Here is a 19828-nt window from a genome sequence, read left to right as displayed (position 1 = left end):
TTGGAAAGCTTGAAACCATAATTTAAATATAAAAAAAAAAAGCTGTCTAATACGCTTAAACCATGGTTGTAAGACTTTCAAACTCGGAATAAAATAAGTTAGTCACGCTCAATATTTTGTTAAATACTTTGTCCTTACAAAAGAGGTTTAAAATCGTTTACGAAACACAATTCTTTTGACTTTTTACTGTAAAAAAAATGTAATACTAATGGGTCGTCCTACATTAGATTAGATGAAATGATATATTTAATTAATACAAATCTTAAGATTGACTCTAACTTATATTAAAAAATAAATTTTAAGCTTAATTTAATCTTAAATCTAATTTGTACTCTACATTCATATACATTTTAAATTAATTTAATTTTTAATCGATCTAATATTTTTAGTACTGTTTTTTTTTTTAAGTAATGAAAATGACGAAACCAAAACTTACCATTGGACCGCAAGAAATCACAAATCATAAGTGCTTACTTCCCTTCCCCATTTCATTATTCAATCAACTTTTTCCAAAAGTGCTTTTTAAAGTTCTTGCCGTCTAAGAATGGGGTTAGTTAGCACATATGTATATAAACCTTCTTGTTCTTTTCCACAATTTACATACCCCTGCTATTATCACACTTTACTACTCTCTGCACTGCATATACAAGTGGAAGGCCCATGTCAGTGTCAAGGTAAAATTTATTTTGCTATTCCTAAGATACACTACGTTCTTCATAACCACATCCACCATTATTCTAAACTTTATGATCCTAATAAAACCCAAAATGAATCGTATTTATTTTTTATTAATGTGAATAGCTAGTTATACTATGAGCAATTGTACAAGGAAGAACATATTCTGAAAATCAAGTTTTAGTTTTAGTTTTAGTCTCACAAAGTTAAACAAGAAGACCATTAACTCATTTTCTTTAATGTTTGGGTTGAAAATGATATCAATTTCTTACATAAGTTTGGCTCGGTGTAGTTGGTATCGTTCTCGTGAATATGAATTTCCGTAAAAAGAAAAAAAATAACAAATTCATCTATATGTTTCTTTCTTATTAATCTGTAAACTATGCACATCTCATTATTGTAGCAAATTATGTGACGTGAATTGGTTCAATGTGACAGAGTTGAAGCCTATTATGAGAGAAAAGGGAAAAAGAAAACATGCAATTTGAGCAGGCATAGCAGAGATAAATTCCAGGAGAGATTAGATTTCAAATTCTATGATTTCCACGCTCTGGAGGTTTTTTTTTCTAACTCTACTTCTTAGTATTAAAAAGGTTCATGGTTACTTACTATTATTATTATTATATTGCAGATAGAAAAAGGGTGGAACAATCTTTTTGTTTCCATTATTTCCATAGAAACAGGGGAAACCATAGCCAAGTCTGGCAAAGCATCAGTACAAAATGGGAAGTGTCATTGGGAAGATTCGATGCTAAGTACCATGTGGATTTCTGAGGATCTTTTACAAAACAATGAAAGCTTCCTCCTTAAGCTTGTTGTTGCCATGGTCTGTTGGTTACATTCATTACCATGCTTCACATTTGATTTTGTTTATTTAATATATGGTATAAATCAATTTTACACAAACATATGATAAGATTTAACCTCTAATCATATTCATTATTGGGAAGATTCGATGCTAAGTGTCATTGGGAAGATTCGATGCTAAGTACCATGTGGATTTCTGAGGATCTTTTACAAAACAATGAAAGCTTCCTCCTTAAGCTTGTTGTTGCCATGGTCTGTTGGTTACATTCATTACCATGCTTCACATTTGAAAGCTTCCTCCTTAAGTGTCATTGGGAAGATTCGATGCTAAGTACCATGTGGATTTCTGAGGATCTTTTACAAAACAATGAAAGCTTCCTCCTTAAGCTTGTTGTTGCCATGGTCTGTTGGTTACATTCATTACCATGCTTCACATTTGATTTTGTTTATTTAATATATGGTATAAATCAATTTTACACAAACATATGATAAGATTTAACCTCTAATCATATTCATTATTGGTGCCAAGGTAAATTCCAATCAGCAGTGTGTTTGGTCACCCTAAACATTGTGCAGTATAACTTACTGAACCTGAAATTCAATGGCTGTTAGGGATCTGCGAGATTTGGGACTCTTGGGGAGGCTATCATTAATTTAGCAACTTACGTTAGACCAGATGTGAGTACTGCATCATTGCCTTTGAGACAATGTTCCCATGGGACAATCTTACAAGTAAGAATTCTCTTTCTTCAATTACATCATTAAATGCAACAAACTTGTTAATAACCTTGGGCTATTACCAGTTTTCAGTAAGTTTTACTCCCCCATACTACTGTAGAACACGGACATCGTCAATTTGTCCAATTTTTTATACTTTTTTTATAATTACCAGTGAAGTTTAATACAGTACTCGATAAGAAAATGCCTTAATTTTTGTAGAAACACCTCCAAGTCCCAAAATTTCTGAAAACGTATTCAGTGGTTTAGAAAAGCATATTAATTTCAATTGCCGGTGAATTTGAACACCCAATGACAAAACAAGATCATAGGTATTCTAAGATGCAATTCATACATCTAGAAATTAATAGAATCAGTAGAAGGTTTTCAGTTGTGGTCGAAAATCATGATTTCAGCTTTTAGATAAAAGCTGGTTTGCCTTTCTTAAATCTAAGTTTTTGTGCAGTTGTCAAAAATCTTATCTTCTCTCTTTTCTTCAGGTTAAAATTCAATGTTTGACCCCGAGAAGCAAACACAGGTCTTCTGCTTTTAGAATAACTATTCTGCTTTAAGTTATGTTTGCTTTTTATAAAAAAATATATTTATGTATTATTCTTATGGGATTACACAGGAAGGGAGCAAATTCATTTGTGGAAGAAATGAGTGTTTGCTCTGATGATGTAGACAGCATATCTGATGTATCTGACAATACATTCAGCAGGACTAGTGGATCTCCATATTGGGACTATCAAGAAAATACATATCATCGAAGAGAACTTAGCAGTAAGGTATGTGGATTGTTTAGTTAATCAACTTCCATGTAATCAACCTTTTATACCTTCCAATGTCCTGTGTTTCAGTCTTTAGTCAAACAATTGTACATGTTAATAGTGGAATGTTCAATGTTCCTACTTAGCTGGTAAATGAAAACTCTTGTATTTTGGTAAGAGTCATCAAGTACTATCATTTCAGTGACGCAATTCCTTCGTGTTCATTGATTTCTCTTTTCCCTTGAAATAATTAGTCTCCACTTTATTATCTGAAACACACCTAGTAATCAGGGTTGTACTTAAGAGGAAGAATTTAGATTCTACTGATTACGACTTACATGAAGCAAACCTACTAGTTGCTTGAAATCATTAAGCGTGATACTCGTAAAAGCATATTCACATGCACCTGTGCAAACCATTCCCGATCTATCTTTTCTTTGCAAAGAACTATACTAATTATTCCCATAACTCCCAGAGTATATACAAGTATATTTTCGTTGTAATTTTTGTCCTCTTTCCTCTTTTGATAAGTTCTTGTTCAAGTTGGTTTTCCTCTAAGACAATAAATTGATAAAATCACTTTCTGATGTTACAGAGAATAAGTCCACTGGCAACATGTTCAGATCACGATACTGGCAGCTCCTTGTCCTTCTGGATCGGGAAGCTCCCCCAACAAAGCAATGTCAGTGGACTGAAGAAGAATATGAATGAGAGACAAGATTCAACTTACTCTGAAAATATCCACTATCCATTATATGATGCCTCCGGATCAATACATTCATCTCCAGTAACCTCAAGTTCGAGGACACCGGTTCAAGGTAAAATTGAAGAGCATGGGAAAGTTTCACATGCCAGCGACACGACGTTGACAAGGAGTGTTGGTTCATCTAAAGATCTTCTGGGTGTGGCACAAGTAACCATTGATTTACTTCATGGTGAAGCAAAGATGTGGGAAGAAAATGCTACAAAGTTGATGGTTGATGTGGAGAGACTGCAAAAGCATTTAAACAAGAAATCGAAGAATAAAAAAGAACTGGAAATGGAGTTGTCAGCATCACGCAAAGAGATTGATGCATTGAAGGATGAAATTCAACTACTAACCTCAGCAATAAAGCAAAATGACAGCAGAAATCTTAAGCTCCAGATTGAAGAGATGGATAATACAATAAAGGAGTTGAAGAATGAGATCAAGTATCAGAAAGGACTTAATTGTGACTTGGAGTTGATAAAGCAAACACAGGAGTCAAAAATTGATCTTGTTTCCATCCTACAGAAACTAGAAAAGATAAAAGAAAAGCAGAGAATGAAGATTGCTGGTCTATCAATGAATTGTTTGCCGTTTCAAGATGTTGACATTAGTAGCTGTGTGCCTGAAGACAGTGAGGAAGAGGACTTTAGTTTAAGCAAGGAAGTGCTACCAGAGAAAATGAAAAAGGAGTTTTGTCATTCAGATATTGATCTTGGCACTAGTGAAAATGCAATAAGATGCCTGCATGAAGGGATTGAACTACAGGAATTCCGGAACTTGGAACTTGAGCACCAACTTATGCAGGAGAAGCACAAAAGTATGGAAAGTACTATCCAGTTTCTGGAGAAAACTCTGAACGACAAAGATAAAGAGATGCAAACTGCAAGATGTTTTATGGCTCGAACATTAGAAGAAAATGAGGCAAAATGGAAGAGTAGGCTGTTTGAGAAAGGCAAACAAATCATCAACTTTGAAAAGAGGTTGTCTGATGGTGTTTATGCTTTTGGCAATGAAATCTTATCTTTAACACAAAGGGTGCAAGATCTTGAAGCTGAATATTGTGAGGAACAAGGAGAGTCCAGAAAGAATCTGATAATTTCTAGTTCCTTTTCCTCTAACTTTCCACTCTTTTGCTCTGATAGTAGTACTATCAACATCATTGAAGTGTTCCTTGAGTTATATAAGCAGCTGCAGCTTTCAGTAGAAAAACTGAGGGGTCAAGAGAATCTTCTGAATCAAATGACATTAACCAAGAATGAGAATTGTTTCAGTATATCAGATCTCTCAAAAGATGTGGGAAAAATAGATTTAAAGGAATTGTCTGAAGCAATCCTATGTACCATTATCCTGTTGAAGAAGTTGCTTGAAACAAAAACTTCTTCCTTTGAGTACAAGATTAATTCTCAAGATGAGTTAGTTGGGAGAAAAATCAGAGATGATAATGTATATCAGAATGAAGTTAGAGATTGCAGTGTAAGGGGAAATATAGTCTGTATTTCTTGTCAGGAATTGAGAAATATACAGGAAAAACTCATGTCTCATATTCCACCAGAGATGAAAAATCAACAGGTTGAATCTGCAGAGACGAACAAGCTGAAATCTCACAATATGTCAGGGAAGGAGAAAACTTGTCTAAGATATTCCAAGTTACAACTTGAAACTGAAGTTGCTTATTTGCAATCCAAAATTTCTTCAAGTTGCTCAGCTGATTTTCCAAACGATATGAAGTTTCATTATTGGACAAAGGACTCCCACACTTTGATCAGCAAAGATCGTGTAAGGAATCCATCTTTTGCAAGTTGTGATGATGAAGGCAATATTTTGTTTGGACTAGAAGCAGAAAAGGAACAGTTTTCTGAAAGGGTGCTTAGCTTAGAAGCTGAAATGAGACATTTGATTGAAGAAAAGGAGTCGACTCATTTGGCACTGAAGAATACTGAAAATGTTGTAAAAAATCTCCAGGATGAGATCAGAAGAATGGAAGGATTGAATGAGGCACAAGAAGTTGAATGGAAAAGAAAGGAGGAAAGCATGCAGAAAAAATGGAAAGAAGCTCAAGAGGAGTGCAGCTTTCTGAAAGTAGCCAACTTAGAATTACAAGCTACAAATGAAGAATTGATTGAAGAATCTAAAACTCTTCAAACAACAAATGATGAGTTAAGAATGCAAAATTTGGACTTGCATGGCCAATGTACAGTATTAGATTCTAAATTGGGGGAATCACATATTGCATTTTCTGATATGTTGAAACTAATTCAAGAATTGGAATACAAATTTACTTCAATGCAGGAAGAAATAGCTTTGAAAGAAAAAACCATTAATGTAGATCTTGATTTCATTCTTGAGGAAAGCAGAAAGCAAGAAGAAAGGTTCATTATTGAAGAGAAATTGTTAACACAGACGAATTTAGAAAAAACAACTGAGGTAGGTTACTTGCAGAGAGAGGTTGAACACTTAAGAGACCAGATCTCTTGTATCTGTGATAGACACAAGACGATGGCTTCTAATACTATACTTGAGGTCTATGATTTATGTGCTGATAAAGCTATGATTGAAGCTGCTCTTCAACAAGAACAGGAGAAAGGAAGGCTACATCAAGCCAAGCTTGATAATCTTCAAGCTGAATACAAAGTCATGATGCAAAATTATACCGAAGAACTGGCAGCCTCCAAGGCAGACCAAGAAACTCTTAAGGTTAATTATGAAAAAGTAGTTGCTTTGTTGGATAACGTCAAATCAAACGAGGAGAAACTGAAGGGCACTGTTAGAGGGCTCGAAGCAGAATTGAAAGCCTCTGAACTAGAGAGGCTACAAGCAACTGAAGAAATATTTGAACTAGAAGTTCAACTTCAGAAAACAGAAATGCTTCAAGATGAAATCTTTATCCTTAAGAGATCACTGTATGAAGCAGAATTTGAATTCAGAAGATTGGAAGCTTCATATCAGACGCTATCCTTGGAGTTTGAGGAGCTGAAGGCCAAGAATGCATCTTACATTGGAAGAATCTCAACCACTGAGAAAGTTACATCTGAGTTGGAGGACTGCAAGCGCAGTAAAATTGAGTTTGAGGAACAAATCCTTCGGCTGCAATGGAATCTAAAAACAAAAGAAGCTTCTTGTATCAATAAGGCCCAGTTAAAGTATGAAATTTCCCAAATGACAAAAGACAATGCTGAGCTTCACAGGAAGAAAGATTTTCTTCAACAAGAGAATGAAGAGTACAAGAACAAGGTTAAAGATCTTGAAGAAAGGCTGAAACAAAAGAAGGATGTAAAAGAAGACCATTATGACGCCAAAGATTGCAGTACTTCTACCACTGCCATACATGATTTGAACATTTTTACAGGTATGTACAAAAACAAACAGTTAATTTATTTTTTATTCTTTCAAACTGCGCCAAAAAGATAATGGGGTTCATAACTTTGGTTCTGCAGGAACAGGATAACTGAAGCAGTACCAAATCCAGTGAAGGGTCATTCTTGCCAGATCGTTTACATTAGAACCATTCTCTTTGTTCCTTTTTCTGTACAAGACTGCAAGTCATAACAATGTAGCTGATTTTAACTTTTCCTAATTTCGAAATCATTATTCTATGGGTTTTCAATCCAAAGAACCTGGCTTTCAGGTCCATGAAATTTCATTCCTACTAGTTCTTTCTCCACTCTATTTGCCACCAATTATGCCTGCGTTATCTTGTTAAAATTTCATGTAGCAACGCTTCACAGCAAATCAGCAATAACTATTTAGTTGAATTTATCGAGATTTACCAAGATTCAATGATGATTGTTGTACAAGTTAAACTAACAGGAAGCACTACTGTCACGCTTCCAAAATTAAATAACAATATTGCGACGTCGCGGCCAATATCCTAACAAAGAAAAGTGGTGGCTATATTATAACATGCGCATCAATAAACAAAACTTAAACTCGCTCTTCATGACGTCGCCATCCTCGCAAATCCTTTTCCCCAACATCACGTTATTAAATAAACACACGGGAAATTAGCTTTCATTTAGGTAAGGTAGCAGGCAAATAGCTTTGGATGTGTACGTATTATCTTGAAAGGAGGTAATATGTTATTTTACAGTTTCACTTAGGTTGTTCCAACATGTGTTTCTTTACCTGCTTCTTGCATTTATTTGTTGTAATAGAGAACTTATTAATGTTTTTACACGTTTGCGAATGCTTAAATTACTACAACATTTAAGCAAACGCTAGGGAATATACGTTACACATAAAACTAACTATTCCAGTAATCAATTGACTTAAAGGCCAAAATACAGTAAATTAAATTTCATGCAAGCCCTTACTTTGAATCAACTTGTACTCAAGATCAACATATCTTTTGTACGAGCAAAGAGAACAGAAGAAAAATAAAAAAGCAAGCAATACAGCACCTAATTTACTTTGGGTGTTATAGGCACAACGTGCCTGAATTTATCTTCTTTTGTTGCTCAATTTATCTTATTTGTTACAATTAGAGTCGAGTAACCTATAAATCTTTTGACTATATTTCCTCTAGTAATGATGAGGATTGTAAGGTTAAGAATGTAGACAATATCAATTAAACATTAAAAGAAACCAAAAACATACAAAATTAAACACCCGTTATTTTTAAGTCTCCGAAGCTGGTTGAGAATTATTTGAGAAAAAAATATTCTGAAAATATGCAGTATAAGTAACCATTTCCTATTTGCGATATACTGAGGCAAAGTATTGACCATCTCTGTTTTTTGGTAATTCTGTTTTTATTCATATACAAGATTGGAATTTTCAACGAAATTTTTTTGGAAAGAATAATCAGGGCAACTATTTATTTACGTAAGAATGATGAATTAACAGCGCCATTTGTTAATCCAAAATATACAATTCGTGGAGTTCCATATAATCAGAAAAACAATGGCATCTACTGAACACTTATAAATAAGAACCTCTGAGACCTTGAGAATTGACATCAACACCCTCAGATTTTTTTCTTCTCCGTGTCCTTTTAACTTCCTTTTTACAGTATGGAATATGCTCGGACCACCTCAACAATTGGTGCTCGGCATAAAGGACACTTACCACCACCACGAATTAACTCATTGGCACATTTTGAACAAGTACACATGTGCCCGCATCTGCAAGAAATTGCAATTTGGAGAAAGGAAGAAACAAAACCATTGTTCAGAAAAGTTACGAGTATAAAGTACGGACCCCGAAATGAAATGTACAGTATAATGTATAAATACCTGTACAAAAGAGAATCTATATGGTTATCACAACAAACACAGCAAGTTCCTTTTTTCACATGCCCCCATCTAGACCCATCATCAGATGTCTCAGCACCCAATCCTACAAAATAAATTAATATCTAATATGAACAGGATATAAAGAAAGATATACACGGATAACTGACACTTAAATAAGTCAACCGATACAGTTGCACTATCATGAAAAGAATTAAACCCCTCATACGAAGTTAAAAAAAATGACTGCATTGACAGAAGAGAAAATAAATCACACCGTTTTCACCGGCTGAGCGGTTCAGAGCTGCAGATACTTCCTGTCTGACAGAGCGCTGCAACTCCAGTTGCATATCCATGCAGGCCTCCAACATCCTCTGCATGTGATTCATACCTTGCTGAAGTCTTGCCATATCTGATCTTAAATCATTCATTATCTCCCACTCCTGCTACCAACCAGCAAACAATACCAGTACTTCAAAAAGGATTTTAATAAAACACAGTATGAAAACTATTTAGGCTAAGAAAAAACTCCAGAAATGAGAGGTAAAATAAGTTGACCGATTGTCAGAAAGGAAAATTAATATTCAATACCTGAATGACATCAAAGATTTCAAACGATAATTAGCCTAAGATTATAAGCTACCCAGAATTCATTTTAATTAGACTAGAATTCATTTTAGTATGGTGTTGTTAGATTCAACTAATACTTTTACTTGGACGCCTTAATAAATATGTGGCATCATTTAACACGGTAGCAATCAATACAAAAAGGTGATTGCTTACTAGCTTGGTAGTGACCACTAAAGACTCTGCAAAGAAATGCCTAGATTGGTTGCGAGTAAATAAGAGAAAGAAAGAAGTAACGTAATACTATTCTACATGACATTACATGAATGGAAGTCCACAAGGAATTTAGATCTGAAAGATGCTCACAATTTCAGAACGATGCATGCTATGGCGAGACCATCCAGTTTGATGTAAATCCTGGTGCCACAGAGGTTGTGGCGGAGGCACAGGTGGAGATGGCAACACCAGTGAAGGTCTGTTAATTGTTTCATGCTGACCCTCAGCACGTTCACCAGTCTGCTGATCTGGGTCCCGTTCAGGTGAAGCAGGAGTTGGTGTCGGCAAGTTCCGATGCAAATCCCAGTCAATTGGTGCACGACCTTGCCTTTCCACATATGACTGTATTAGTTGGTCCAGACTTTCGCGGAAACCACTGCGTAGAAGGTTAGAAACACTTCTCCTGAAATATTTGCAAAAAAATCCATAACAATCATAAGGCTCAGTGGCTAGAATAAATGAAAGACAATAAATGAAGTATCAACCACATTCAGTACAATCTCAATGTATAAATTGCCTACTCGTTCAGATTTTGTAAAGGGTAAAACAGATATTGTATGAAAAGCAAGATATTCTTGAGAGAAACACCTCTGATTTCCATTTCATAAAGGCCCATTGGGACAAATTGAAATCCATCTGAGGCAAAAGATCCAAAAGGAAAAAATTACCTGCTCAGAAGTTCTCTAAGCTCCATACTGTATACATTATCATCATCAGGTGGATGAAATCTATTGAATCTTCTAACAGGAACCCCACGATGATTCCTCGAAACTCCAGAAGGTCCATCAGACCAATTACCAGCAGTTTCCCTATTGTTATCTTCATGCCAAATTCTTTGAGCTTCCCGCGGATGAGGATTTTCCCCAGCTAAATTTCTGGGAGGTTCCTGTGGCCAATCATTGACTGCCCTTCCATCTCTCATCTGATTGAATGGACTATGTTGCCAATTTCCTCCCCCTTCCTCAGCAATTTGTTCCTGCCAATTCCCTCCTTGGTTACCAGTTTCTTGCCAACTAATACTCTCACTTGTGCTAGTCTCCATAGTTCCTGTTCCATTAGGCAACTGACGCACATCAGTTTCCAGGCTCCTAATCTGCTGTTGTTCATAATTTTCTTGTTGGCCATCTACCATACTGTTTGCTTGGTTTTCATCCCCTCTTGTTTCAGTGGCATTACTATTTGATATGGTATCAGGATTTGTGCCTGCTTGACCACGGACAATATTTTCTAATCTTGAACGAAACCCCTCCCTGGATTACATATTTAAGAATCAATGCATGACAATGAACTAGTAACTATGACAGGAACAAATTGTACACACATTATTCATTGACATACCATATTGGAATAGAACTATAGAAGTATAATCATAAACATATTTATTATAAACGTACGTCAAATAAAAATCTTAAAAGGAAATAAAAAAACAAGCCAAGTTAACACACATGGTATAGCCCAGCGTCTTATCAAAGGGCATAAATATATAGAGCTCAGAAAATAGAGTAAGAAACTTAAGAGAAAAAACTAAAGTGCTAACAAACATGACTAAATAAACGGAAACTATAAAAAATGATAAATTAATCATAAATATTTTATTTATAGTGCCACTCAGAAGAGAAGAAACCTATTATAAGTAAACAACCACAAAAATAAATCAGCGAGAATGTGTATTGGTACATTGTCATTATGAACAAAAATGCCATTTTTCTTGCAGAATAAATAAAAATAAACATTCATTTAAAACCACAAACAAATATCAAAAGAAATTATACTCTTCCCCGTACCAAGAGTATTTCCCAAGATATAATGAATTAGAATGAAAATCAACCATTGTGCACGAAATTACATAATACAAGACATGGAGTCCATAAAAATTCCACCAACGTGTGCCTAAGTTACTACTTCTTGTCAAAGATGTTAGAGCATCTCAATTACTTTTATTTTATTTACCAAAAGCTACTACTCCCTGTCACAGACGAGTATTGGCAGAAGAAACACCCACATACTGGATTTAAAAGAGAACATTCAATTTCATTTAAATTATAGGATTGTATAACATTTCTTTCTTATCTTGGAGAAGCCTAAAATATAACAGGGTGAGGGCCAGTTTTATTTTGTATCAGTTTGGCCTCTAACAATAAAAGAAACGAACATAAAACCCCTAACTAGATTGAATAAATAACGAAAGGTGGGGGTGGGAGTTGGGGGACACTTTGGAAAACTCTTGAATTGCATACCTTAAACCAGAGACTGTGTGCCGCTGTCTTAGCTGAACTAATTCACTAGCGGCCATAGATGGTGGCCTCTCGTCTTCAACAGTTCTTTCATTTCGCAGGAATCTACCTCTAAGCAGTGACTGGCAAAAACAAGTAATCATGGTGAAAAAAAAATGAATCGAATTGATGGGTGCATAAACATCTCCTAATCAAATGATTTGTCAAAATTTCAAATACAAAATAATTAAAAACAAAAAAGTAATCAACTGAATAAATCAAATTGAAAAAGAAAGCAATAGATTTTAAGAGAACAATAAAAGATCTCTTATAATAAGTAGATTATATATAGAAGCACAATTTGGCCACTATCCACTATGACAATCAACAGAACCGGAGGAATTAAGAAAAATGTTCTTCCTTCCTTCTATTATTCCCCTCGAGAAAAAGGTTTGGTAACCCAGAGCACAAAATTGCCTTTTTATAATATTCAAAATATGCCATGCATCAGGCAAGAAAATAACTAAGCATATTTAGCAACCTTAAGTATTCCATTCTAGAAAAGAGTTCGGTAATCCAGACCACAGAAATACCTCTTTCATAATATTCTAAAATTGTCATGCATCGGGCAAGAAAATAACACAGCACATGTAGCAACTTTAAATACTAGGACCAATAGCAATCGATAAACATATCCAAGGAGCGAGAAACCACACTTTTAAGAGATATTGTTATGTTAAATATTGCAACAAGCAAAGCCTCAAACTAAACTCAGGTCCTTATACAATTCATTACTTCCATTATCATCTCAGGTTTTCTATTTAAGTGAAGACACCATCAGTTGCAAAACAATTCAAATAGAGTACTCAACAAACCTGAATACGGTTGCGATGAGCAAAATCAGAAACAGCTCGATGCTCCAGCAATCCCTGCAGCTCTCTTTGTCTTTCCCTTTCTATCCTCACTAGCAAATCAACTAGAGCCTGTCTTCCGCGCAACCTCAACATGTCCCGCCGAACATGCTCTGGCTGACTCTCATCATTGTCAGCTACATCACGGACTGGATCAGCTTGAGCACCTTCACTTACTTGAGAATCCCTACGGCTCCCACGCGAACCTCTCTGCTGGCTAGTCATTTGCACCCACTCCCTGACAATTCTTACCCTCTCACGCTCTGTTTCTCCAAGCCATTCTGCTCTCCGGTTATTGTTTCGCTGACTCACATTGGAGGAATGATCACTAATGCCGCTTTCCATCCACCCCCGAACTATCTGTCTAACTCTCTCCCTCTCAACTTCGCCAAGATCAGGAGATTGCTCCCTGCTAGACCCGTTATGATCCCCATGTGCATTCCTCGACCCAATCTGATCATGTGACCAAGTACCATAATCATTTTCACTTTCACTTGCATCTCCCAAACTCCCATGATTCTCACTGCCTCGACTATCTGACATGGTACTGGACACATTGGTATTAGAGTCAGAATTCCTCTGCTGCCGCAACCTTACCCTCATCCTTTCCCGTGCCCGATTCAACAAATGTTCATCTTCCAATTCACGCCACATCTGCAAAATGGCAGACGCCTGAGTGCTTGGCCTCTCCACAGCCCCCTCCTGGCCAGAAGTTGGAGACTGTGAACCCCTCAGGAAAGAAGAATCCAACATCGAGACTGTATGCAAACCCGCAAGCGCCATCAACTCAGACTCTCGATTCCTCCTCTCAATAGTGGTTATCATTTCCTGTGCCTGCCGTGCAGCCCATCTGCTCAAAATTCTTGAATGCCGCCGGCGTGCAGCCGACGACTCTGCTAAATCATCCCCTTCAAGGTCAGACCTCCGTCTCCTCCGAACCAGCTGATCGCTCTCGTCATCCTCATCATCAGGTGCGCGGGAGGAGCTACATGAAGCAAACGACATACACTCATCCAAGTGCCCGCGCATAAACTCCTCCAGTCCCCTCTCAAACTCGGAATGGGAATCAGCAGGCTCGGGTTTCTGCTGTAGCGGCTGAAAATCTGTCATCCTCACAGAAAATTCCTTCTTCTACCCTCCTCTTACCACTACACTATAGAGAACCCAACCAACCTCTATCCCTGTATGTATCAACCCACGAAGCATAAATACACCTCAAACAAACTCCATTCCTAAGACTAACATAAATACAGAGCAGTGCTAAGCCACCACCATTTCAATCTCTCGGAAACCGAAAAGGAAAACAAAAAAGAAAAAGAAAAAAGGGAACCCCAATCTGGGAGTGAAGGCCATGGGGAAACAGGGGAAGAAATGAAAAAGGGTTTCCCTAATTAAACTGAAATTCAAAGCCCCACCGAACATGCCACCTGATAAACGATGCGAGTCAAAATCAACATACACAACCACGAAGAATTCTGGTGCAGAAAAATAAAAAGAAAATAAAAGAAAAAGAAAATTGGCGAAATCAAGCCAAAAATTATCGAAATTAAATCAAATTCGGGATCACCGAAAATGGGAAGGTGAGGTTGAAACCAAAGCAGGGAAGAGCATAGCACGTACCTGGGATGAAAGGAGAAATGGAAACCCTAGATTTCGTGGGAATGGAGGAAAATTGAGAAGCGAAGAGAGAAAAATTTGGTGAAAAAAATGGAAATAGAACACAACACAACACAAACAGAAAAAGAAAGAGAGATGGGAAGAGCCTTTGATGGGACAATTTATAAATTATTACAGAAGAGAGAGAAAGAAGAGAGAGAGTGGTGTGTGTGTGCCTAATCTAATCTAATCTTAACACGAAATTTGTGTTTTCCATTAACCATGTTTTTTTCTTTACAAACAAACAAAAACAAAAAAAAAAGACTTAGTTCCACATAAATAAAAATAAAAATAAAAATCATTATGCTCGTTATTTTTTTATATAGATAAAACACTTATAATCTTGTCCCAAATTTTATCCATGCAAATCTAAAAATATCCGTGTTTGCAAACTTTTGACTTGAGTGAAATATCATTATAAACGAACTTGATTTTTTTAACTCAAAAAAACTTAATTTGGTAATTTCTAATATATTAATCCTTTTTTATGGTAATAATATTTGTGGACTATTTATTATTTTGACGTAATTCTTAATTATTAACTGAAAGGTAGTTTCTGACACCCGTTATAACTAAGTTTTAGTTCTTTTTTAAAAGTATTTAATGCAGTCTAACTTATTTTAATGTTATAAATTTGAATGCATTTTTCAATGTAAAGATAGTAAATCTTTACCCCGAGAACTGACACATAAATAACAATTTTTTTCAAAAAAATAGAAAATGAAATTATTAATTAATACGTGACATTTCTGTCATTTATAAAATATTAGCAGAAAAAAAAACTTAACTGAATAAATTTTTCAAAAATTAAGATTTAATTGATATAATAATAAAAGTAAAAATCTATTTATAATTTTTCAACCAAAATAGATACTTAATGAATAATTAAACCTTTATTATGTTAAACGACAATAAACAAAATTAATCAATTTAAATTAAGAGTTAACAAAATATATATGTTATTAAATTATTTTATTATTATAATAATAATAATAATAATTAAAATTTATTCTATATTTTATTGTATTTTAACTTGGATAATGTTTTGTTATTTATTGTATAACTATTATTATATTTATTAAATAAATTTAAGTTTCATTTATTAAAAAAACTAAATATTTAAAACCACTACATTATTAATCTATATTTTTTTATAAAATTAAAAATAATTAATTTAAATGTAATCTTATAATATTAGAGTTTGTTTAAAAATAATTTCAAAATTATATAATAAAAAGTTGATTTGAATATAAATATTAATATAATAATGATACAACTAATAAATTTGTTCCTAACATAAGAAAGAACAAAATTGTTTTATTTTAAAATAATAATATTAAATTGAGTTAAATATATATATATATATATATATATATATATATATATATATATATATATATATAACTAAATTGAATACAAGATAAAAAGACAAGGTATTATCCTACCAATCACATTAGGAATATCTGTGACATGTCACAAAACTAGATACATGAATAATAAAAAAAATTACAAAAAATAAAAAAAAATTAGATGAATAAAATACAAAAACAAAACTACTTATGGACATGTAACATATTTTTAATGTGACTTGTGAATAACGACTAGAAAAATCTAATTGAATTAATTTTAAAAAAAATAAAATTTAATTAAACAAATATAAAGGGAAGAACTTGCAACTTTTCAAAAAAAAAAGTCAATTAAACCATAAAATAAAAACTATTGCATCATCAATTTTTCTCTTTTAGTCTTCTTGTGACAATAAAGATTCATATTAATACTAAAATCCAGTTTGTTTATCATTGCTAATTTTGTTTTACAGTATATTAATCTAGAGTACCTTTTGAATTCATCTTTCATAATGAAATTAAATAGCTGTAAGTGAAAGCCACGAAAGTACAACTAGGAGAGTAAAATAACTTTAAGAAGGAAAACTCTATTAATTCTTTACCGTTTTCCTTAATTAAACTCAAATGTTTTGTCTTAATTCTTATTTTCTTCTTCTTCAATATATATATTTATGGTAAGCCTTCCTCTCCTTTACAACTTGTAAAAGAAAGAAAAATGATAGGAGAGAAAGAAAATAAACCAAATCACAGTATTTATCCATAATTTTTTTTTCTATTTAGTGACGATTTTTTTCTGTAATTATTGATAAAAAAAATTTAATAATTATCAATGAATATAAAATTATATTGATAAATTTACCGATTATATTATTAATGACAAATTTTAATCTATCAGAAATTCATAAAATAAAAAAGTTATTACCTATAATTTTTTTATATTTTTAACAAAATTTAATTATCGATAATACTTATAGTCTTGTTGCCAATAAATAGCAAAGAAGTAATGAAGTAAAGGAATGAAATAATTCAATGGTTTTAAATTTGTTGAGAATATTCATATAGAGCTGCATGCAATTGGCTGAACAAATTCTTTAACATGTTACCTTCAAATATTGATTTAATTGCAAACTTTTTGAGAGATTACAGAAGCACGAAACGTATCTAATGCAAGTTTGTAATGTTGAATAATGACTTCACGTTGTAATTTTTGCTTTAAGAAAAATTACTTGAAGCAAAAAGTGACAACAATGGTTTGCATTGATTTTGATCCTATTCATCAAATTGCTCAAACCTAAGTTACTTCCACTTTTAGGAGTTGCTTCTAAGTTTATTCCGAATTCGGTTTAAGATTACGAGCTTATTTATCCAATGTTTGTCCATAGTTTTGTCGGGTACATTAATCAAATTTAGATTTATGGTTTCATATCAATTATTCAGACCCTTGTTATCACACCAGTCCAATCTCAGGGCTTGGACTTTGTTTATAGAGTTGTAGAATTTTAATATCACTGCTTTTTCAAATTCAAACAATATAGTATATCTTTAAGTTTAAGTGAAATTTATCAATATAAATACGTAAAACATAATTAATGTTATTAATCTACTAACAATAAACGTTTTATTGGAAAAATTGAAGTTAAAGAACTACAACTTTTAAAATTAGGGAGAACTTTGTGAAATAAAATTAAAAACCAGAACATGCCATTTTACTGATATGACAAGTGAAACTTTTAAGAAATAAATTAAAGTTAACTTAGATTATATCAATAATATTCTTCAAATTATCTTTAATCTATAGTAATTTGTCAACATTACAAATTTAAATTTAGGTAATGCAATTAAATTTTAAAAAAAAGTTAGAAATTTACGTGTCATACTTAAGTTTTATTAGAAATGAAAACAAGTATTTAACATAAATATTAAAAATAACGTCAAAATCTTTTTTATATAAATTTGTTGATTAGCCGTTGGTCTTAAATTTGTTTGGTGTCTTTATCTTAAAATGTACATAACAAATAATAATAAATAGAATATAAAGGAATACTCAATTATTTGATTATTATATTTAGGATTATTTTTTATTTTTGTTATTGTTTTTCTTATTCAATTGAGTTTTAATATTTTTTTATAACATCAATTTGATATATTTCATTAAATTATTATAAACATGTTTGGAAGATACAGGGAAGATATCATGTATCAAAACTGGAATATATCATTTTTTAAGATTAAAGATTATTTAGATTTTGAAAAGTGATTCTTTCAAAAAAAAAATGGTTAATGTTAATTTAATAATATATTGATTTGAATTGAATAAAAATATATATAAGAACTAAAATAAATCATATGATTAAATATAAAAATTAAATTAGTAATTAACTTATAATATAAATTATAAATAATAATAATTCTATTCATTTGGACAAAAGAATAAGTAAGAAATAAAGATTTGTTTTTGTAAATGATAAAAATAAACATAAAATTAAAAACAATTGTTTTTACTTATTTATTTATTTACTTGATATATATATATATATATATATATATATATTATCCTACTCTATGTCCTTGTTAGATCATCACTGTATATCTGATTTATAGAAACATCTTCATCTCCTCCAACCATTATCTACTCACACTATCAATATAATCATAATAAACAATAAAACAAACAAACATACAAACAAACAAAAGGGTATACTAATTTATCAAAGAAACATACACAATTAAATTATGAATATTAACACTTAAACACAAGTAAATCAAATAATCCTAAAGCGTACAATCATTAATTTTAAATTTGACCATCTTGATACACTAAACTCTGACAAGTTATGCATTTGTGATAGTCTCTACTGCTTTACGGAACCATTATCGATGAATTTTATCCTACCACACACAAGGTTAATCATTAACATCTTAGGCTAAGATAAAACCTCTAGACTAGGACCTCATATTCCTCTCACCACACACCCCATCATTCTCTACTTAAGATTGGATGATTATTAGAGCGTCAGGATAACTCCCAATATGGAATCCTTACATCATTACATACACAACTTAAAACCATATAAGAAACTTTTCCTTGAATTCTCTTTCACAATATACTTGATACATATATATAATCATACTATAATTCATAAGGCATCCAAATTCATACTAAACATACATAGCATCCATGTAGAACCACTTTAGGTAAGCAAATATCAGAAAATTACAAAAAGACGCATCGGTGTTAAGATTGATGCTCAACACAGAAACTCTCGCAAAAGAGAGCGTTCAGTGCCAAAGCTCTCGCACTTTTGCTAACTCAGCGAGACTCACTTGCCATTCAATGAAAAAGACAGAAAAAATAACACTAGACTTGTAGTGATAACTAGCGCTCAACGGTACCCTATCACTCCTTAGTGTTAGACCATTCGCACTTTGGGTCGCTCAGTAGTGAAAACTGACATTGAGCGCCATACCAAAAACATGCAACACAATTTTAATATGGTGAACTAGAGACCTATTCAGATGATCAAATTGATATTCCTGACTCAATATTTAGTCCAAAAACATGTTTCAAAGTCAAATTGAATATTAATTTGCTCAAATGATCCAAGACTCAAGTTATCAACTTAACACTAAATATAACCAATTTCAAGCATCACACAATAGTACAGAGTAAATTTTTTCTCAAATATACGTATTAATGTAATTTTGGAGAAAAACTACATGATTCTCTTGATTTTGCCAAAGATTAAACGTCACCACCATTGTCATAAAATAGTGTTGAAGCAAAAGACAGTAATGAAAGTAAGGTAATTTGGCCCTTTAACTTTACCAGAAAAAGCAGTTTTTATTCAACGAGTGGAATTGTGTTTTAGTGGTGCGATTGGTTAAACAGTAAATTTTAATTTTTTGGATTATTT

At 33.0% G+C, this 19828-nt stretch overlaps 2 protein-coding genes across 7 annotated transcripts; one reads left to right on the top strand and one right to left on the bottom strand.

Annotated features, from left to right (window-relative positions):
* The first annotated feature begins 528 nt into the window (after positions 1–528).
* On the top strand, positions 529–7378 carry LOC108321955 (uncharacterized). 2 transcript variants are annotated; one of them, XM_052875556.1, is made up of 8 exons: positions 529–674; positions 1114–1231; positions 1307–1884; positions 2095–2214; positions 2700–2737; positions 2831–2987; positions 3565–7063; positions 7152–7378. In XM_052875556.1, the coding sequence occupies exons 3-8, from the start codon at positions 1657–1659 to the stop codon at positions 7160–7162; spliced, it is 4053 nt and encodes a 1350-aa protein (XP_052731516.1). In that variant the 5' UTR covers positions 529–674; positions 1114–1231; positions 1307–1656; the 3' UTR covers positions 7163–7378. The 2 variants fall into 2 exon arrangements, with proteins under 2 accessions (XP_052731516.1, XP_052731517.1); XM_052875557.1 differs by lacking the exons at positions 529–674; positions 1114–1231; positions 1307–1884 and adding an exon at positions 1913–2011.
* Positions 7379–8499: 1121 nt separating this feature from the next.
* Positions 8500–14767, bottom strand: LOC108321990 (uncharacterized). Of its 5 annotated transcripts, none has more exons than XM_052874638.1 (8): positions 14533–14767; positions 12877–14093; positions 12026–12144; positions 10457–11038; positions 9879–10191; positions 9223–9388; positions 8949–9051; positions 8500–8837 (listed from the first exon to the last, which is right to left on the bottom strand). In XM_052874638.1, the coding sequence occupies exons 2-8, from the start codon at positions 14020–14022 to the stop codon at positions 8720–8722; spliced, it is 2547 nt and encodes an 848-aa protein (XP_052730598.1). In that variant the 5' UTR covers positions 14023–14093; positions 14533–14767; the 3' UTR covers positions 8500–8719. The 5 variants fall into 5 exon arrangements, with proteins under 5 accessions (XP_052730598.1, XP_017409409.1, XP_017409412.1 ...); XM_017553920.2 differs by having other exon boundaries at positions 9223–9391; positions 12877–14339; positions 14533–14683; XM_017553923.2 differs by having other exon boundaries at positions 12877–14339; positions 14533–14683.
* Positions 14768–19828: the final 5061 nt, after the last annotated feature.

Source organism: Vigna angularis, chromosome 3, assembly GCF_016808095.1.
Source record: "Vigna angularis cultivar LongXiaoDou No.4 chromosome 3, ASM1680809v1, whole genome shotgun sequence".
NCBI lineage: Eukaryota > Viridiplantae > Streptophyta > Magnoliopsida > Fabales > Fabaceae > Vigna > Vigna angularis.
Note: the sequence above shows the minus strand (reverse complement) of the source record. Positions and strands in the feature narration are given on the sequence as shown.

Coding starts and splice junctions, on each gene's coding strand:
- LOC108321990 (XM_017553920.2), bottom strand. CDS start 14,022: ATGACAGATTTTCAGCCGCTACAGCAGAAACCCGAGCCTGCTGATTCC. Junction 9,392..9,878: donor GCATGCATCGTTCTGAAATT/GTGAGCATCTTT, acceptor GCTGGTTGGTAG/CAGGAGTGGGAGATAATGAA. Junction 8,838..8,948: donor ATAGATTCTCTTTTGTACAG/GTATTTATACAT, acceptor AATTTCTTGCAG/ATGCGGGCACATGTGTACTT.
- LOC108321955 (XM_052875556.1), top strand. CDS start 1,657: ATGCTAAGTACCATGTGGATTTCTGAGGATCTTTTACAAAACAATGAA. Junction 2,738..2,830: donor ACCCCGAGAAGCAAACACAG/GTCTTCTGCTTT, acceptor GGGATTACACAG/GAAGGGAGCAAATTCATTTG. Junction 2,988..3,564: donor GAAGAGAACTTAGCAGTAAG/GTATGTGGATTG, acceptor CTGATGTTACAG/AGAATAAGTCCACTGGCAAC.